The 20,977-nt window shown below is 34.0% G+C and overlaps 1 protein-coding gene across 1 annotated transcript in view; it reads left to right on the top strand.

Annotated features, from left to right (window-relative positions):
* Positions 1–20,977, top strand: part of LOC149803037 (Ig-like and fibronectin type-III domain-containing protein 2) — a 117,019-nt gene that overhangs the window by 14,943 nt on the left and 81,099 nt on the right. Inside the window, exons 4-7 of the mRNA XM_089952592.1 lie at positions 7,265–7,416; positions 10,208–10,340; positions 17,321–17,386; positions 17,949–18,062. Coding sequence (XP_089808718.1) covers positions 7,265–7,416; positions 10,208–10,340; positions 17,321–17,386; positions 17,949–18,062 — 465 coding nt within the window. The remainder of the gene's footprint in view (positions 1–7,264; positions 7,417–10,207; positions 10,341–17,320; positions 17,387–17,948; positions 18,063–20,977) is intronic.

Genomic DNA, 20,977 nt, shown 5'->3' with positions numbered 1-20,977 from the left:
AATTTTATGATGACCATAAAGATAATCTTGTGTTTGATTTGTGTTTTGAACCTATCCCAAAAATGTTAAAACTTTGAAGAAAAAAAACCTTAAAAATCCTCATATTTTAAAATATCATTTTCTTTCTAACCCTGTTAGCTTGTTGAAAGATTGGCTGTTAAATTATGTGTCAAGTACTTAAGTCATACATGGGGAACAAATCTGGAAATTCTCCTTTTGAATATATATATATATATATATATATATATATATATATATATATATATATATATATATATATATATATATATATATAGTGTGTGACCCTGCTACAGTATGCTCCTTTATAACATGAATTTGGATATAACACGGTCGTGGTGTGGCTCCCAAAATTTTATATGTATTTTTCTCATACCCCCAAAAATATTCTTTCTTAAAAGTACGAAAAAAACATAAAAAGTTTATTATCATTTTGGGGAAGAGATCGCGCATGAATAATACAAGATGATTGTGGTGTGGCTCCTGAAATTTTATATGTATTTTTCTCATACACAAAAAAAAATAGTTTTTTCTTCTTAAAAGTACTACAATTAATGTGAAAAAAGTTTATTCTGGGATTGCATAGGGTTTCGCCAATGTCGCAAACTGCAATTTTTTTTCTTTATTGGCGGCAAAATATACCATTAGCCAATTTTTTTTTATTGCTAACATTATTGGCTGTTTAAACTTGTATATACAACTATTGGTTTGGAGTGGAAAAATTCAGAGGCCCCATGAAAGGAAGCCGCAAACTTTATATAAAATGCACTGAAATTTATTTATTGTTACATAAACAAATTCTTTGTCCATATTGACAAACCATTTTAACAGTGTGTTGTTATGGCATAATCCGCTTATATTGACATCTAGCATGAGTATCATATGTTGTGAGATGTCCACATTGTTTGTTGTTGACATTTCTAGTAGTGGAGATCAACCAGACAAGGTATTATCTCATAATCTATCTTTCATCGGATATTTGGCCGCTCGCTAGTAATTAATATATTTACATAGACTGACATTTGTATGTGGATGGTAAGTAAAATTCCTCTTCTTTTCACTCAGAATTAAATCCTTCAGAACACTCACATTTTCTGTAGTAATCCCTGTCATCAGACCAGAACATCTGCATCTCTGTCATCCATTGACCCTTTGTTAAATTTCTGATGAATGCATGGAAGGCAGCATCAGTCGCTTATCACAAATATTTATATAAAAAAAAACATCTTACATCTTACTTGTTGGTCTATTCAATAGGCAAGGAAGAACAGTAACTGCAGTGGACCAAACCATGACCAATTCCTTTTTAAAAAGTATACCCTGATAAAATAGTTTGCTGAAATTTCAAGGAAAACATTACCTTTAAAGCACCATTTGTTATGAAAACATACTAAGCAAATGAAAAAAAAAATGTCTCAATCATGCAGTACAACTATTTGATGTTGCTGCCACTATAAGGAAACAGGCAATTGTTTGGTTCTCCAAAGCTGTCCTTTAGCGGTGACTTCAATAATGCATGCACCCTTCATCAAAGAAAGCCGACTACAGTCTTCATTAAAAACAAAAAAACTTTCATCAAATGAAGTCAGTACCAAACTTAAAAAAATAAAAGCATTGGAATCTGATGGATTCTTTCATTTTCCAACATGACATTTACTGTGCTGTGAAAGTTTCCTTTTTGCAGGAAAAAAGTTTATGCTTACAAACGCTACCAATGGCGGCTTAAAACGTGAACTAACTTTTGCCGACTGACTTGGGACGTACTGAAAAGTAAATGTGCTTCATCATTCGTTACGTGATTATGCTATATTTTTCGATTGATTTCAGATCTATATGACCAGTAACAAAATTATTGAATATTTTAAATCTATGTGTTTGCATATTTTCGATGGATTTACTTAATGTATTGTGGATTCAATGTATGTGATAAGATTCATGGGTGAGTACACAGTGTTGATACTCTATTTATGCTATACATTAGACATGTATATATAAACAGTATACACGTATATGTACCAATCTGTGGTTCTCTAATAAAGTAAAATATTATATATGCCTTCTCTGTTTTCACTACAGGTGTATTTCTCATTTAATATGCATCAATTTAAGGTGGTAACTGTGCCAATGAAGCATGTATTTTACCACCCACATTTATTACCTATCCCCCCACAGATTTTTCGGGGTACATGTATCATTTTCTTCAGCTAACTGACCTAGTTGCTTATAACACAGTTCGGTCTATAACATGGGTTCTATGGCTCCCAACTACTGTGTTATAGTGGGGTCACACAGTGTGTGTGTGTGTGTGTGTGTGTCTGTATGTATGTGTGTGTGTATATATATATATATATATATATATATATATATATATATATATATATATATATTGTAACGTGCTTACTCTGGTTTAATTTCCCAGTGCAAGCTCACTTTTATTTAGAAAATTACTTCCTGTTTTGAAACTTTGGCAATCCTTAAATTGAGACCTTGAATTGGTTGCAATATTATAATGTACTTGGTAGCATATAGAAAGTCATCTGATAACAGATAAAATCCCTGTAGAAATAATGGCTTCTTATACTAGCTACTTATATGTGAGGAAATTATTTATCTAAGTATATAAACAACATAAAATCTGAATGAGAAAAATAGAGGATTTATTTTAGTTTTAAAATGTCAATAAACAAATCAATATGATACAATTTACATATTCTCTTCCTAGTCAATAAATAAATTAATATAACAGAATGTACATATAATTATAACCAACAGTCTCAACAATTGTATTAAATAATAATATTGATCAAATAGAATTCACTATAATGATTTCAGAATATTCATAAGGGTAAAATTAAAATCCCATTAACAAATAGATTCAAATAAATAGAATTAACATGCAAAACAGGTGACCATTTCTATTACGCTAAAAATATAAAGTCATAAAAATAGCGTTATATCCCTATGTAAAAGTACTCAATGCTTTATCTTTGGCTTTGATTTTCCTTAGTACCAAAATTTACTAAATTTTTATATTGCAGAAATGAATGTATATTTTCTAATATGATTATTTCCAGTTAATTTCTGTTTAGAGAATGATAACATACCCTATCACTTTTGGAAGCTGATTATATATTATGTATAAGCATTTGCATACAAACCCGATGTCGGTTGAAGGGAAACTGACTGGTTTTGCATGACTCCCATATTTTGATACTGCTCCAGTGGCCTAGTGGTTAGAGCATCTGCCTCGGATATGGGAGGTCGTGGGTTTGATCCCCGGCCAAGTCATACCAAAGACGTATAAAAAACAGTACTAACAGCTGCCTTGCTTGGCGCTCAGCATTAAGAGGTTAGTGTTAGGACTGGTCGACCTGGTGTCAGGATAATGTGACTGGGTGGGACTTCGTGCTACATGTCTGCGGCATGATGCCTCAGTGCTAGAAATCATTATAAACTGCCACACTGCAGACAGCGTAGTGATATGACTGAATTTTTTTTTAAAGCTACGTTAAAATCCAAATCACACCCACACCCGTATTTATAACATTCGGTTGCACTACACAGTGTAACACTCTGCCAAAATAGTACATATTGCTAACAAGTATTTAAGACTCAATAAATATTAAATATTGTTAAAATATTGAAATTCAAAACAAACATTGAATGCTGATTATATTATTATACTTTTAATTACAAACATCTGATCAAACACTAAAATCATTGTGTCATACGTATAAACAGTAAACATTGGCCTCCAAACAAGTTGGTGGTGTGGGAAAATTAGAACATGCACTATCCTAATGTATTATCCTTGCAGAGACGGTAAGTGCATTATTTTATTGTTGAGAATAACTTATTCTATGTTAAACTAGTTATATCAACGGTTTATTGGTGTTCAATAATGCTTGTATACACCGCATAGTGGAAATCTGAGGTGCCTCCAATACATAAATTGCCTCCAAAACAAGATGGCAGACATCGTGACATACATTGAACGTTGTACATAATATCAACCATGCAGAACATTTATTTTGTAATACATTGAACTTAACATAGTCTCAGAATATCCATCTGTACATGAAACTATTATATGTGTGATGTACAGCATTGAAACAATGTAAACAAATGATATGACACACTGGAGGTACCTCCAATACATAAATTGATTCCAAAACAAAGACGGCAGACATCGTAAAACATGTCAAACGTTGTGCATAATATAAATGATACAGAACATTCTTTGGCAAAACATCTTACTTAACATAGTCTCAAACTACCCATCTGGACATGAAACTAGTATATTTGTATTCATGTACAATTTGTAACTATATATATATATATATATATATATATATATATATATATATATATATATATATATATATATATATATATATATATATATATATATATATGTATATAATAAGCAACTGACTGTGCCGATGGGATAAAACAAAATGAGCACAAAATTTGTGAGGGAGCAGATTCCAAACCACATGAGTCAATGTCACCTTGTTCGTTTCTGGAAGGTGAGTGGGTATTGTCAATAATTTCCTTTTTCACTGACATTGTTTCGATTGCCTTTGGTTGACACAGTTGTTTTACATCTGCAGTAAGTACAGTATGATGGATTTGGTTTTTAGCCATCTTCTCTTCCACACTCGGGCATGTTCTAGATAAGATTTTCCTTGCACGAGTTAATTGCACTATTTCTTCTGCTTTGAAGATAATATCATTATGCCTTCCAAATTTAAGTGAAGACATGAAAGTAAGATGTTTAAAAACATTCATACAGTGCAAAACAAATGGGCATGGTGACCAAGATGAGTCCTGCATCTGATCAAATGATCAGCCTGAAATAGCCTCAGAGGTTGAATTAAAATCACTGACAACAAAATGGTAGTCTGTTTGGAAATACATTTTTTAAAATCTTGTCAAGGATGAGATTGGTATGTGAACAAGTGATAAGTCTGTGTCTGTAATCTGCATACTGGAATTACAAACCAAGATGTCAACACACATAAAACTGTACCAACCTACCACTGACAGACCTATGAAAGATGAAAAGACCATTAAGTTGATATGTGTATCGATAATATATCATAGGCTCTGTATTATGAATCTTATTGATATATAGCAGGGTTGTGTGGTTTCGCCCCCTGTGCATACTGAAAATTGGTCTAACTTATGGACAAATATTGACTGCCTTACTAGGAAGGTCTTGTTAATGTTGGCTGGTCTAGACTCCCACCACTCTTTTGTAATTCAGCCAGGTCTTCTTGTCTGACCATGACACCATGGACGACTTTGCTATGGGTGGACTGGGCAAAGTCTTGAACTTCCAGCCTCCTCCAGCATAATTATTGAGTAACACAAGGGGAACCACCACTTGCCACTTCAGAAGCTGAGAAAATCACCAATCCCTTTCTCCAGGGAGAGGATCAAGGGGATAGTCCTGTCCCCACATCCAACCTCATTAGTGGATATGGGAAGACAAACCCCAATCAGAAAGAAACCTTCTCACAAGAGCAGGATGAAACAAAATAGTCCTGCCTTGATGTATGAGTGAATACAGCATGACAAACTTGAATTTTGTGGATGCTAAGGAGTTGACAAAATAACCTGTAATACTGGCTCATTTTATCTGTTGGGTTCTCCTCCTTTGTGCCACTCTATGAATCAGGTAATAGAGGAAGAAGAAATGTGGACTTCTGATAAATGATCAGTTCTATATCCCAAATGTCCAGGATCATCAGAGGCTGGTATCCTCCAGGACACAGCCAGAGTCAAACCTGCTGCTGCCTCCTCACTCAGCAGTGGTGTGGAAGCTGACTTGAAAGTTGTCTAGAGCTTAATAGGGGCCAGACAGCAAAATGTGTGTTCTGACAGAGCAGTTCAAGAAGGAGACAACCACCTAAATCAGGGGTGTCATCTAGGGTCAAATGACTGAGCAGTTTCTATAGGTCTCTGGAGGTCAATAGGCACATCTTTCTTCCAGGCCCAAAGTAAATTCTTGTGGTTTTATCTGGAACAGGAGATCTTCCAGTTTTCAGCTCTTCCTTGTGCACTAACTTCCACTCCCAGAACCTTCACCATGGTGATGGGTGTAATAGTGGTTCATTTACTGGTCCTTAGGGGTTCCCATTCTCCAGTACTCTGATAACTGGCACAGTGCCATCAGATGTGTCCTTCTTTGTGATCTCTTTGTTTGGAGATGGTGACTCATGTTGGCCTAATCTTTAATCAAGAGAATTTAGATCTGATTCCATTCTTAGAATTCCTTATGTAGGGATGAATCCCTCCCCCCCCCATCAAGGAACAATACATATTCCTCCCAACAGAATATCAAAATACTTGCTCTCTTTGCAAGACTGGACAAGAAGACTTTGTTCTCTGCTTGTCTCTACCTCTCTCTCCAGGAGACTCTGAGTTCAGTTGCAGTATAGTTGCTGTATCACATACCAAAGTTGCACCATCTTCCTCAGGGTCAAGATCATGGCAAGGGAATGTGTACTTGTATCATTGTCTGAAGCATAATGTTTGGACTGCTGAAGAATGAAACATTAACCAATTGTTCTTGATTTATGGATTGTATGCTGCATATCCAAACTGCACCCCTGCTTCAAGGTCAAGGTCACAGAAAGAGAAAATGAATCAGTAACCTCTGTCAGTGTAATAGTACACATTTTAAATTAATGATGGCATTTTAGTATGTTATATATTTTGACAGTCAAAGTCAATGTTTTGACAATGTCTCATATTTTGACAGTATAGGTTCTGTCCTCAAAGTTAGTGTCACAACAAGGGTTCATACAAGTCACTGTTGTTTTCTTATCCAAGCTGTCACTTTTGAACTACTGACAGACATTTTTAATGACACTTTTCTTAGGTCTAGACCTTGTCATACAATGTTTCAGGCTTCTAACTCAAAGTTGAGGGCCATTTTGTAGGAAAAGGTCATGAGAAGGACATATCATGTGCCATTTGTGGTACTCATATTTACCTTTATTTATAGATAGTCCAGTTCAAGTAGGTTCCATAATTAATTCAGGTATCCTGACCCTACAACTTTCCTGATGCCTCATTTTCAAAATTTGTATTACATTTCAGTAGTAGGTCAAATTCAGGACATGAAGTGTGTTATTTTAAGATGGCAGTGATCCTTAACGGTGAGCGCTTTAGATCACTCGGCCACTCTGGGCCCCTTTTTACAAATGATTTATAATGTTTGTGCCCTATTTTTCAGTGTCAAAACCTCGACCACCAACCCAGTTGACAGTTAAGAACTACAGCACTGACACAGTTCTATTGGTATGGCAGCCCCCATTAGGTGGACCGATGGTGAATAACTACACTGTACAGTATACATTAGATGTCTATGGCCAAGGATGGGCATCGGTAAATTCATAGATGCTTTTTAAATTGACTTTCTTTCTATTTTTTATTAGTACTTAAACATCTTTATCATCATTTTGAAATCATTTGCTAGAAAATTTCAGGATTACCAAAACCATGGATTGACTTTAATTTTGATTTAAACAAATAGGTAATTTTGAGCTTCAGCCTTGTCAGGAAAAAGATGTTTCATTTTCGTAAGTAAAATTCAAACCAAGTGTGTCACTTTGAATTCTTTTCTTTCATTTTTTTTCACTGTTCATGGGACCACACATTTTTCACCAGATTTTCCACTAGGTAGCAAAACCATAAAATGGGTAACAAATTTATTACTTTTGACAGTGTATTTTTTACCAAAAATGTGTGATTTAGCATGCTTTATTTTTATTATCAAGCCTATTAAGTGTGATTGAGCATGCTTTGTTTTTATTGTCAAACCTATTAAGTGTGATTGAGCATGCTTTGTTTTTATTGTCAAGCCTATTAAGTGTGATTTAGCATGCTTTGTTTTTATTGTCAAGCCTATTAAGTGTGATTTAGCATGCTTTGTTTTTATTGTCAAGCCTGTTAAGTGTGATTTAGCATGCTTTGTTTTTATTGTCAAGACTGTTAAGTGTGATTTAGCATGCTTTGTTTTTATTGTCAAGACTATTAAGTGTGATTCAGTATGCTTTGTTTTTATTGTCAAGACTGTTAAGTGTGATTTAGCATGCTTTGTTTTTATTGTCAAGTTTATTAAGTGTGATTGAGCATGCTTTGTATTTATTGTCAAGTTTATTAAGTGTGATTTAGCATGCTTTGTTTTTATTGTCAAGTTTATTAAGTGTGATTTAGCATGCTTTGTTTTTATTGTCAAGACTATTAAGTGTGATTGAGCATGCTTTGTTTTTATTGTCAAGTTTATTAAGTGTGATTTAGCATGCTTTGTTTTTATTGTCAAGACTATTAAGTGTGATTGAGCATGCTTTGTTTTTATTGTCAAGTTTATTAAGTGTGATTGAGCATGCTTTGTTTTTATTGTCAAGCCTATTAAGTGTGATTGAGCATGCTTTGTATTTATTGTCAAGTTTATTAAGTGTGATTTAGCATGCTTTGTTTTTATTGTCAAGTTTATTAAGTGTGATTTAGCATGCTTTGTTTTTATTGTCAAGACTATTAAGTGTGATTGAGCATGCTTTGTTTTTATTGTCAGGTTTATTAAGTGTGATTTGGCATGCTTTGTTTTTATTGTCAAACCTATACATGTGTGATTGAGCATGCTTTGTTTTTATTGTCAAGTTTATTAAGTGTGATTTAGCATGCTTTGTTTTTATTGTCAAGTTTATTAAGTGTGATTTAGCATGCTTTGTTTTTATTGTCAAGTTTATTAAGTGTGATTTAGCATGCTTTGTTTTTATTGTCAAGTTTATTAAGTGTGATTTAGCATACTTTGTTTTTATTGTCAAGTTTATTAAGTGTGATTTAGCATACTTTGTTTTTATTGTCAAGTTTATTAAGTGCCAAGTGAGGTATAGCAGTCATTTCTCCAGTAGTGACTATTAATAGCATTTGAATTTTTGGGTTACATTTTTCATTTGTGTATATTTCCTAAAACTCCTCTTCGATTGTCATCATACATAGTGTGACTCATTTTGAACCTAAAACATTTTCATCCTATGGCATGTTCAGTTGATTCTATCACATGTTCAGCTCATTCTTTGACATGTACAATTCATTCTGTGGCATGTTCTTTTCATTCTGTGACATGTTTAGTTCATTCTTTGATGTGTACAATTCATTCTGTGACATGTTCTATTCATTCTGTGGCATGTTCAGTTCATTCTTTGACTTGTTCAATTAACTCTATTACATGTTCATTTAATTCTACGACATGTTCAGTTCATTCTATACCATGTTCAGTCATCACAGCATCTTTTGGGCCAAGGTCAGTCATGGAAAATTTGTGTTAAGGTTTTGTATAATGTTTTTTTTCCATTTGTTTATGTTTTTTTAACTCCTTAATGAATTTTTTCAATGAATCATTATGAAGCTAAGATATATCATTTGGTGTCTTGCATACCTGTGCTTGGGTTCAAGTCACAGTCATGGAGAATTTAAATTAAAGATTTAAAGGTATCTTCATTTTCTTATGTTTCCGAAGCCCCTTAATGGAGTTTCTTAATACTGGGGATAAATATTTTTGAAGCAAAGATAATTCATTCCATGACATCCATTCTCAATCTTTTAACCTTGTCGTCAGGGTCTTTGTCATAGACAATTGTGTCAAGGTTTTGGATAAAGTTTTTCATTTGCTTTTATTTCCTAAATCTCTCAATGGGTTTAATTGATACATTCATTGAGTCATTTTAAAGCTAAGACAATTAGATCTGCAAAATACTTGCTCGTCCTTTTGATCTTGTGGTCAGGGTGACAATTTTCAGCAATACTAGTTAGTTGTGGGTTGAATATGCAGGTCCTGGCTTTGCTATTAATTTAATTACCTTATTCAATATAGAGTTGCCATCTAACACACCAAAATTTGATGAACCGCATTTTTGTTTACCTTTATTTTTGTCTCAAACCCTGGGTTGGTTGGCCTTTGATTGCATATTGATGGAAGCCTGAGGTGACCTGGGCTAATGGAATTTAAAATATTTAAACTGAAAATTTGGCTAGATATGCAGATATTCATTGCTAGTTAAAATGACTTGATTCACCATATTTATTAAGTTTCTAATTACAACATTCAATGACAAGAAAGAATTTTGAAACCAAGACAGAATCTGTTATAATCATTTATGTTTTATGTTGTCAGGTATCCACACAAAAGACTTTCTTCTCTGTCTCTAACCTACAGACTGGCATGAGATATTTCTTCAAGGTGCATTCCTTAAATGCCAATGGAACCAGTCTGCCAACTCCAACAGTTTCTGTGCAGACTATGAAAGGTAATTTGTGTGTTGTTTGTATGATTTAAAATTGTAAGACAGTATAACCCAATGTTAAGCAGTACTAACTCAGACCATCATAGGTGATACAAGTCCAGTGCCCTGGTCATTGCTTTTATGCCTTGGGCATTTCTCTTACTACTTTTTTCCATTTGTCTTTTGATACTCTCAGGTTTTGGATGCTCTTAATTTTTTATATTGAATAATATTGTCATTGCATCTTAAGTTTTCAGACAGCCATGGTCAATAAACTTATTACTGACTCTAATCTTGAAATAAGCTTAATATACTAAGTTACAGTCTGAAAGAAGAAAGAGAAAGGTCCGATAATTTAATACAGCACATGTTATTTAAAATGAAAACCACTACAAAATATGCTGGTCACTAGATGCTGTTTTAAGTTAGTTCATCATTGACAGTTTTGCATGTATATATTGTGATGAAATATCTGAAATTTAGATTTCCCCAAAAATTTGATATTGTAATTATATAGCGATTATTTTAAAGTTAATAGCCAAGGATCGACATTATCAAAGATTCCAGTTCTCATCAGTTGCAGCGAGAAGTTTTGTTCTGAAATTGTTTCTTTATCATATATATTAGCTGATTATGATATGTTAGGAGAATGTCTAATACCTTGCAAATCCAGCCCTGTCAAGCTAAAAACGATGTTAATGATGTCTTTTTGACTCTTTTAGCAATAAAAATGCTAAAATGCCCTTTGCTTGCTTTGACTGAAGTCAGAGTTTTCTCCCCTGGGATAGAGTGATTGGCATCAGATACCATCAGTCATCAGTGTGGACTTGCATATTTATTTGGGTCTTTTCACCAGTCTGGGTGATCAGTTGGAGTTTTCTTATCACATGGAAGAAATTATTTCATTTATATTCATACAGAACCTCACTCATTGTAGTGTTCACATCACAGTAAGCCTAGCCAGATGCTTGAATGATTTTACCAGTATATGCCTTTATTTTGCACTAATTACAGGTAGCAATGGGCAGCATGAGTGTGGGGCATATAAAAATTTATAGGTGGCTGAAGTTCACCTGTATAATCTCTACTGGGTGTCATTTAAACTATATTTGTCATATTTGTTTGCACTGGTCAGAAGGGAAATGAATGTTTATGGCCAAAGAGTTAAACCAGGCTTGCTGGAAAGCCAAGAAACACTTCCAAAAGGATGCAATTTCTCTCAGTATTGCAGATTTTCATGTCTCAGTCACTAGAGAAAGATTGTCTGTTCCTAAGTGGGTTCTGCAATTTTTGCCTTCTGGGACCTCCCACACAACCTTAAATTTTGTTTACCCACAGGACCATAGCCAGATCATACCAGCACTGAATCAACCTGGTATGGCAGCCCACATGTATTCCTAGGCAGTCCATCACCACATATGGACCCATCCTGGACAACCCATCATCACATGTAGACCCCATTAGTGGCTGTGTGATCAGTCCTTTGATAACCAGACTTAAGCAACATTGTTGGCTAACCCTGAACCTTGTCCATTCTAGCGCCAACATAGTTTCAACCTATTCCCTCCTTTGCCACTCAGTCTATGCATGGTGACCTGCTTTCCTGGATACAAGAACAAAATCCAGCACCCATTTACACCAATTCCAGCTTCAATTTTAAGGTTAGGATTACTATCAGGAGCAACCACTCCTAGATATCCGAAACTTTTAGCCATTGTGACAACTCATATCAGTTTGTATCTTGAGCCAGAAGCCTACTGAAGCTGCTGTCATTCAAGACATGTTTTCTGAGAGCTAAAGTTTTGGCATGCAAGGTGATTATGTCTCAAGCCCTTTCAGTGGACTTGAACTATCAATCTACAGCCACAATAAGACCATGAAATTTGTTGATGTTTATACCCACAGCCAAACCATGACATTTGTTAACTGTGTACAGCCACAGCCAGACCATGAAATGAGGATATTTGTTGACTGTCTACAGCCACAGTAAGATCATGAAATTTGTTGATTGTTTATACCCACAGCCAAACCATGACATTTGTTAACTGTATACAACCACAGCCAGACCATGAAATGAGGATATTTGTTGACTGTCTACAGCCACAGAAAGACTATGAAATTTGTTGATTGTTTATACCCACAGCCAAACCATGACATTTGTTAACTGTATACAGCCACAGCCAGACCATGAAATGAGGATATTTGTTGACTGTCTACAGCCACAGAAAGATCATGAAATTTGTTGATTGTTTATACCCATGGCCAGACCTTGAAATTTATTAACTCTTTACACCCACAGTAAAACCATGAAATTTGCTGAATATATACACCCACAGCCAAATCATGAAATTAATTGACAAATCGGCAGTCATGTGACATATAGAAAGGTCAGCTTAGGACAGATCAAAAGATTTGCAAAATTTGGCCATGAGTTTGACTTAAATCAGGATTTCCATCTCCCAGTCAAATTGACAAAGATGACAACTGTTAAACAAATTTACATTTTTTATATTAAAATATGCACATCATCTCATCACATTAATCCTTTCACAGTAACCTGTTGCCTTTCATACTCTCCTTATATGTAGTACAAACATTTGTATCCTTTCTTAGTTAACATTTGCCTGGATTATTTTTATAGCAGTCCTCATGATGTCAACACTTTAGGGATATGCTGTTATTGGATTGCAAAATCATCTTCTTCTCGTCTGTCCTTCACAAATTCATCAGATGATTTTTTTCTCTGAAACATCTGGGCAACGCTGGGTTGTTGATGTCTGTGCACAAAGCACTATATTGTGTCACTGTAAAAAATTGTTCCATTGTTTCAATTTATTTTTAAAATTCACATCAATACTGGTGAAAAGGAACCAAAGTTACTTCCATATCTTCGCCAACTTTGTATATTAAAAAAATAAATAAATCAGCACACTTGCAAGAATCCAAAGTCAGCTTTGAGGTCGGCTTGCTTTGTAATAAAATAACCATTATATTGATATCCTTTAAAAACAAATTGGCTTAAATATTTTAATAGTTGGCTTCTGAGGTCAGCTTGCTTTGTAATATAAATAACCTTTATCTTTGATGTCCTGGTGATAAGTTCAAACATTGAGTTTGCTGTTCACTGCCAGTTGTGTTTATTCACCATCTGGACTAATGTTTGCTTGGCATCTGTACTTATAATTATTACAAGTGGGTGATTCAACAATTTTTTATGTTTGCCAGTAAATAGTATACACAGCAATAACTTGCTTTGATTATACTTTTTGTAATTAATGTTAGCAAAAAGATTGTCACTTGCACTCAGGTGAATGTATTTTCAAATGATATTATTTGAGAGATGTCATATAGTAACCTGGATATAATTCAGTATTGGTTATTTTGCACCTAACACCATGTCATGCATGAATGGCAGTTGTCTTCTTGCAATTGGTTGATTATTTCCCTCTCATCTGCAATTTTGTTGGATCCAGTTTTCAGTCAGATAACATATTCAAACCTTTTCAGTACAACCAAACACAATTTGTTTCTCAGTGTTCATGTTAATAAACAATATGTCGTGTTATCAGACATAAGTGATACATACTACAGTATTGATGCCTATACTACATATGCAGAATTCATGGATATATTTTATTACTTAATGTTCATGATGAAAAAAAGGAATCAGTGATAACAGTACAAGGTTAATTTCTTTCATTTTATTATCAAATAAGTGTTTTCTTTATTCTATTGCAGCGTGCATTGTGGGGGGCACACATTCAACACAAATTTAATTCGTTTCTTAAGTCTTTGGACATACGACCGATGTGAAAACAGTTTCACCATAAGTTCTTGGACATCAAAAAATTATTTTATTGTGTCCCAGTATATACATTAGATATCTCTACAGACTTTAAATAATCATTCTCAGGAAACATTAGACACCAAAGCCAAGCAGACCTATTTTATGCCACTTTTGCTCTTTAGTAATGACCAATCCAACCATAATCCATTGTCTTTAATCCTTTCTGTACTACTTCTGATCACACATAATATAATCCATCTCAGAAAATTTTAAACACCAAAGCCAAGCCAACCCTTCTGAGAGAGCCCAAGTAATCTTAATTGTTGTATGCTGCTTGAGCTATTTCTTATTCCAGCCATAATCCATTCAAGTCTTTAATCCTTTTTGAATTACTACCAGTTACACATAGTATAATCCAATGATTACTTTAGGTTATTGTCTGATGAATTAGCAATCAAAGTTTCCTGTCTATCTTGCATAAGCCATTTCATGGTCATGTGATGACAAGAAGTCTTTGATGTAAATATATGACATTGGAACCAAAGTATGAGGGGAAAAAAATAATAATAATAATGTTTAAGTTCTTTTGAGTTTTAATGAGGGATGAGAGACATGCCTCATCTTGGAAGGAAAACCTTCCCAGCAGGGAGGTTCACATGTATGAGTCTAATTTTCTAGTATACCATATTTCATGTTATTTTTCATACACGAAAAAATACTTATTAATTTCATTGTACGAAAAATTATATGTAAAATAAATAATTATCATTTGGTGGTGCTGACCATGTACTAAAAATAAAGGGATCATACCTGAACAAGTTCTATAGAACACACGTTACTTGACAACCTAACAGTACAAGCATACAAAAATAAATGTATATTTTTTTTGTTGTTATCAGTGAAGGAGAGAGAGAGAATTATGTCTCAGTGTGCAAGCTCGTCTGCATTTAGAGCATATGTAGCTGTTATGTTGTGTAATGTTGGCAAAATGATTAAGATGGTTTGAACATGTATTATGGGTAATATTTTTTGTACACAACGATATGAGACAACATTGTCAAGAAATTAAGTGCAACTTGTACTTTTGCATTAACAATAATCTCATTATCAAATTGCAATAAAAAATAAAGTACTTGAAATCATGTTTTAGTTAATGCACATGAGTGAGTGAGAGAGAGAGAGAGAGAGAGAGATGAAACAAAATTTTGTCAGTGTACAAGACCGTATTTTTTCACTGTGGATTTTATTTGTAGCGTTTACAAAGAGAAAAAACGACTGTTTCCTGATGATTGTGATGTGATAATCCTCATGTAGTACTACCCTACAATATTCCATTATCAATAAACACCGTTGAAACTATAATTTATTCGTGTTTTAATTACAGTGTACATTGTCACAACAACGACAATGCTTTGCAGTGTTATTTACACAGTAATTAAACATGCTTAGCGCTTTGGGTTGTTCCAGTTGAAACCAGATTGAGTGCAAGAATTGACAGAAGAGGTCAAATCAGCGAGGCTGCCAGTAGGGAAAAGAGGCTCTCTTTAGGGAAATGAAAATATGTCAATGTACTATTAAAGCCATTGTACATACAGCAGATGTTATAAGGGCAAGTGATCATATGGATTACTTGTTATTCAAACTTGCCAATAAAGATAATAGTGGGGTATATCATAGAATATATTTGCAATAAAATGTTAATTATATCCAAGTCAGAACAGAACTAGTACTTAAAATAAAGTATATGTATAGTTACAGATAACGGCATCCTTGACTTTCATATTTACGATAGAAGATGACAAGGTTTTTATATTTTTTGTTTGTATGACTATAATGAAACAATAAGACTAGTTGACCAATGGTCTATGGTCTTCTTTTTAGCATGTACTGATATGCAATTTTTGTTGGATAAGAAAACATCAAAGGTCTTCCGCAACTCATTTTAAAATGCACGTGGTGTTTTATTACGGTGACAGACTTAATAAGGAGAACTAATTAACAATAATATTTAATGGTATGGTTTGTAAAGTCCTTTGTCCATATGTTAATAAACACCAGTAGATATTGTAATCACAATAGGAGAGCTTATGCACATGGACGTCTGTATGATTTTTTATGGGGGGTGTCAGTCAGTCACGGCCAGGAGAGTTAGTATAGTAAGCAGTCTGAAACTAAAGATAAAATTTACTAAGCGTTTTGAACAGAATCTTGTGACATATTTTCAGCTTCATTTGCATGATTAAACTTGTCAGAATATATATATATATATAAATATATATATATATATATATATATATATATATATATATATATATATATATATATATATATATATATATATATATATATATATATATATATATATATATATCTGCAGTATGATTTCTGGAGAGGGTCTTGTGACCTCCAGGACTTATGCTGCAGGTGCCCATGCTTATGCCTCAATCATTGTGTTTTCTCACCAACAATTAATTATTAATTTTTGTAAAAACAAAATGGCAATACACTATTTTGATCTTTTTGGCAGACCTAAATCTTCTTAGTAGAAATTTTATGTCCAATTATTTAATTAATTTTTTTGAAAAATACATAGTGATATAATTGCAATGCCAGTAGCTGGTAAAGGAAAGTAACATTTCCATTGGTCAGAATGTTACCACGTGATCAAAATGAAAGGCGTTCATTTCTGTATGAACTGTAAGGAGAACTACTTTTCTAAGAATACCCACTTCTATAAATAGAGTCATGTGTACAACATAAGATAAACACTGCCAGTTATGGCAGACACAAAGTAAGCATTAAAAGACAACAACATTCTAACAATTTAAAAAAAATAATAATAATTCAGTTAATTTGGCTTCCATTGGTTGAAGGACTGATATTATGATGACCTTATTACGATCAAGCTGGACAATTCCGAGTGCTATAAATAGCTACGTAACAGAAAAACCACAAACATGTATTACTACGCTCAGTTAAGATTTCTGTTTTTTATGTAAGCTGTGTGAGTCAGCAACTGACAGTTTATACCACGATAAACTCAGAAAAAACGTTAAACTCTTACATGAACGAAAAGTTATGATGCATGTAAATAATTATTATTTTAATAACTGGATTGTGTATGAAAAATTAAAGGGTACGAAAAAATACATGAAATACAGTAGCACACCTTCCACAATGATTCAACATTTGTTTTTATGTTACTTTCTTTTCTCAGAGATACCTCCAGACATTAAATCAAGTTTATCAATCAACTGGACAGCTGTTTGGCAGAACAGAACACGTATGTATACTTTAGTATTCTATTTTGTGTGGAAGAGCTTACAATAGAGGGATTATTAATACCTCACATCATCTACATCACTGACTAGCATTAAATATTGTGCAGAAAATGAAAGTTACTGTGAATTAGAAATTAATTCATTGTCCACTTCTTTGGCCTTATATACACCTTACAGCTCTACTTGACAATATTTTATGTTGCAGTACTTTCTGACAGCCCACCTGACTTGATCATCCAATGGGAAATTACTCCCTATTTTATAGCTCATTGTAATCTACATCCATGAATCAAAAATTCAAAACACATTATTAATATACACAACAGTCCATACATCAGTACATCAAATCTTGGTAAAGTTCAGTGTTTAAGCTATTTCATACACTGTTTTGGGGCATCCATATCCCATGAACACAGATGGGTCAATCAAAACCATCAGAACTGGGATACTACCTCATAAAGAAATTTAGGGAATGAGAATCATGACCTACAGAAAGATTTCTTGATTACATCTTTGTGGATTAGTTAGCATAAAGAAAACTTCTATAATATTTTGTTTTTTCAGAGTGCTGTCAGAATAGCAAAATGAGTGAGACATGCTCTGCAAAGTGCATCAGTGGAGAGATCAACCCCCATGTTTGTATGGTTGACATAAGGAAAACTATTGCTTGTGCTGCTGGTTAGTTGTTGTTATTTTTATTATATTAAATTGTCTCACAAAATTAAATAGTCAGTTTTAGACTTGTATTTATATTGTTTTTAAATCTTAGGAAAGTATGATTGGAAAGTAAGATTACTGTAAGATGAAATTGCATTATTCACGCACTATTGATATTAGTACAAAGATATACCATTTTGCCTGTGCATTCATTTCATTTGTTATGCCCTCCATATCTTGGATCCTATTTTGCCTACACTCAAGAAAATTTAATTTGGGTATGGATGCATCTCAGGAAAAGTATATCAGCCATATCAAAACCAGGTCTTTCTGGTCTAATTTTCATACCTGACTAACTTTTGAGTTTTAGCCATTCATTCATTACATCCTAAATATTTTAGACCCTATTTCCACTGCACTTGGGAAAATCAATGATATGAAAACTTGATAACTTTGACCTCATTTTCATGCTTGAATTACTTGTATTTTACAGAAATGTGTTCATTACACCCTTAATATCTTAGACTCTATTTAAAAAATAAATTCAGATTTGTCTTATATGGGTGCATCTGAACAGTCATTCAGTCAGTATGTTATTATGACGTAAATTTCATGCATTTTTGAATTTTGTATTTTCAGCTATTTATTTATTATGCCTTCATTTTCTTGGACCCTAATTCACATATAAACTGGTATACATCTATACACTCATTGTACACTCAATATCACCTGCCATAATTCATCTACACTCATGAAAATTACTATCTAGATGGATCATGGAGTAGTTAAAAATGTGATATATGTGGCCTAATTTTCTTTATGAAATGACTTCTTTATGTTCAACCATTTGCTCATTACACTCTCAATATCTTGGACCCTACAATAGTGACAATTGTAATATGGATGCCTCTAAGTGGAACTAACATGGCCATACCAAAACTGGGTCACTCTGACCTAATTTGTGTGCTTGAGTGACTTGGATATTTTCAGCTTTTTGTGTGTTGCATCCTCAATATTTAGGACGCTATTGACCTACACTCATACAGAACAGTATGTGGATTCATCTCAGGGAGAATAGTTCATCTTTTTAAAAACTAGGTCATTCTGATCTAATGTACACATTTTAGTGAGTTAAGTATCTCAGTTATTTGTTTGTTACACTGACATTGTATAGGACCGTCTTTCACATGTACTCTTGAAAATTGCTATATGGATGTATCTAAGGAAGAGTAACTCAGCCATTCCCAAATTATAGAGGGGCCCCGAGTGGCCGAGTGGTCTAAAGCGCTCACCGTTCCGGATCACAGCCATCTCACCTCTGTCTGCGTGGGTTCGAGTCCAAGGCTCGGCTAGCGTGGGTACGTGGGAAAGCCTGCCAGTAGCTTCTCGTGGGTCGGTGGTTCTTCCCTGGGTTTTCCAGGGTTCTTCCTCCACCAGTTATACTGGCCGCCATGTATAGCCTATCTTGTGCTGAAAATGGCGTTAAACCCTAGAACAACAACAACAACCCAAATTATAACTCTGTGACCTACTTTGCATGCTTGAATGATGTATATATTCAGCTATTTGTTTCTTGCACCCTCATTATCTTGGACCATATTTTACCACTAATGAAAATTAGTATGTGAATGCAACTCTGGAAAATTACCTGGCTTTACAAAAAAACTAGGTCACTTGACCCAATTTACATGCTTGGCAGTATTTTTTCAGTTAGTGTTTTGTGACACTCTCAATATCTTTGACCTATTTCAAGTATGCTATTGAAAATTGACCTGAGGATCTCAGAGGAACATGCTGAGAGCAAAAGTTTGTCACTTTGACCTAATTTGCCTATTTCAATGACTTGTATATTTGCTTGTGCTTGAGTGACTTGTGTATAGTTTGTTGCATGTTCAATATTTTTGTAATTATTCTTGTATTCATATTTAGGATAGGTTTTATGTTATTCCATTATGGCAGTTTGTCACATTTGTAAACAATTTTATTTTCTTTCTTTAAATATTAATGACTTGAATTGATTTTCATGCCATTATAGCAACTTTTCAAACTTAAGTTATGAATTATTGGGGACTTAGACTTTTTGGTCTGCATTGGGGGTGCCTCTGTTTTAGAGACACAAAATCTAGTTCACACTTGAGTTAATCAAATATTTTCAAATTCAATCATTACACCCTCAGTGAACAAGAGTAACTTGGCCATACTGAAACTGGGTCACTGTGACCTAATTTGTACACCTTATTTTCTGATATTCATTCATTACACCTTCAGTATCTTTGATTGTAGTTTACTTAAACATGTGTATTTGGATGCATATCAATGAGAGTAACTCATCTATGCCATGCACGCTCCAGTGGCCTTAATGGTTAGACCATCCACGTTGGATGTGGGAGGTCGTGGGTTTATCCCAACTGAGTCATACCAAATACTTATAAAAATGGTACTGGCAGTTGCCTCACTTGGTGCTCAGTATTAAGAGGTTAGTGTTAGGACTGGTCTGCCTGGTGTCAGGATAATGTGACTGGGTGGGACATCATGCTACAATGTCTGCGGCATGATGCCCCAGTGGTAGACATCACTATAAAATGTCACACTGCAGACATACATTATAGTGATATGACTGGAAAAAATGTTAAAGCTACGTTCAAAATCCAAATCACACACACACACACATCAATGCCAAAACTGTGTCACCGTGACCAAATTTTCACACTTTATGTCATTTCTATTTTCAGGCATTTGTGTGTTACATTGTCTGTATCTTTAGCCCTATTAAATCAAGGATAATCAAACATTGTTTTGACCCTACACTGATGAAACTTGTTTTTATCCATCTAAATGAGTAGTATATTACAGTAATATTTTCCATCTCCACATTATGACTTAGTCATTGTCTTAGACAAGCAATCTGTGGGTTGTTGTTGTTGTTGTTGTTGGGT

Source organism: Sinohyriopsis cumingii, chromosome 3, assembly GCF_028554795.1.
Source record: "Sinohyriopsis cumingii isolate HCF-2022 chromosome 3, ASM2855479v2, whole genome shotgun sequence".
NCBI lineage: Eukaryota > Metazoa > Mollusca > Bivalvia > Unionida > Unionidae > Sinohyriopsis > Sinohyriopsis cumingii.
This window is presented reverse-complemented; position numbering and strand designations above follow the sequence as displayed.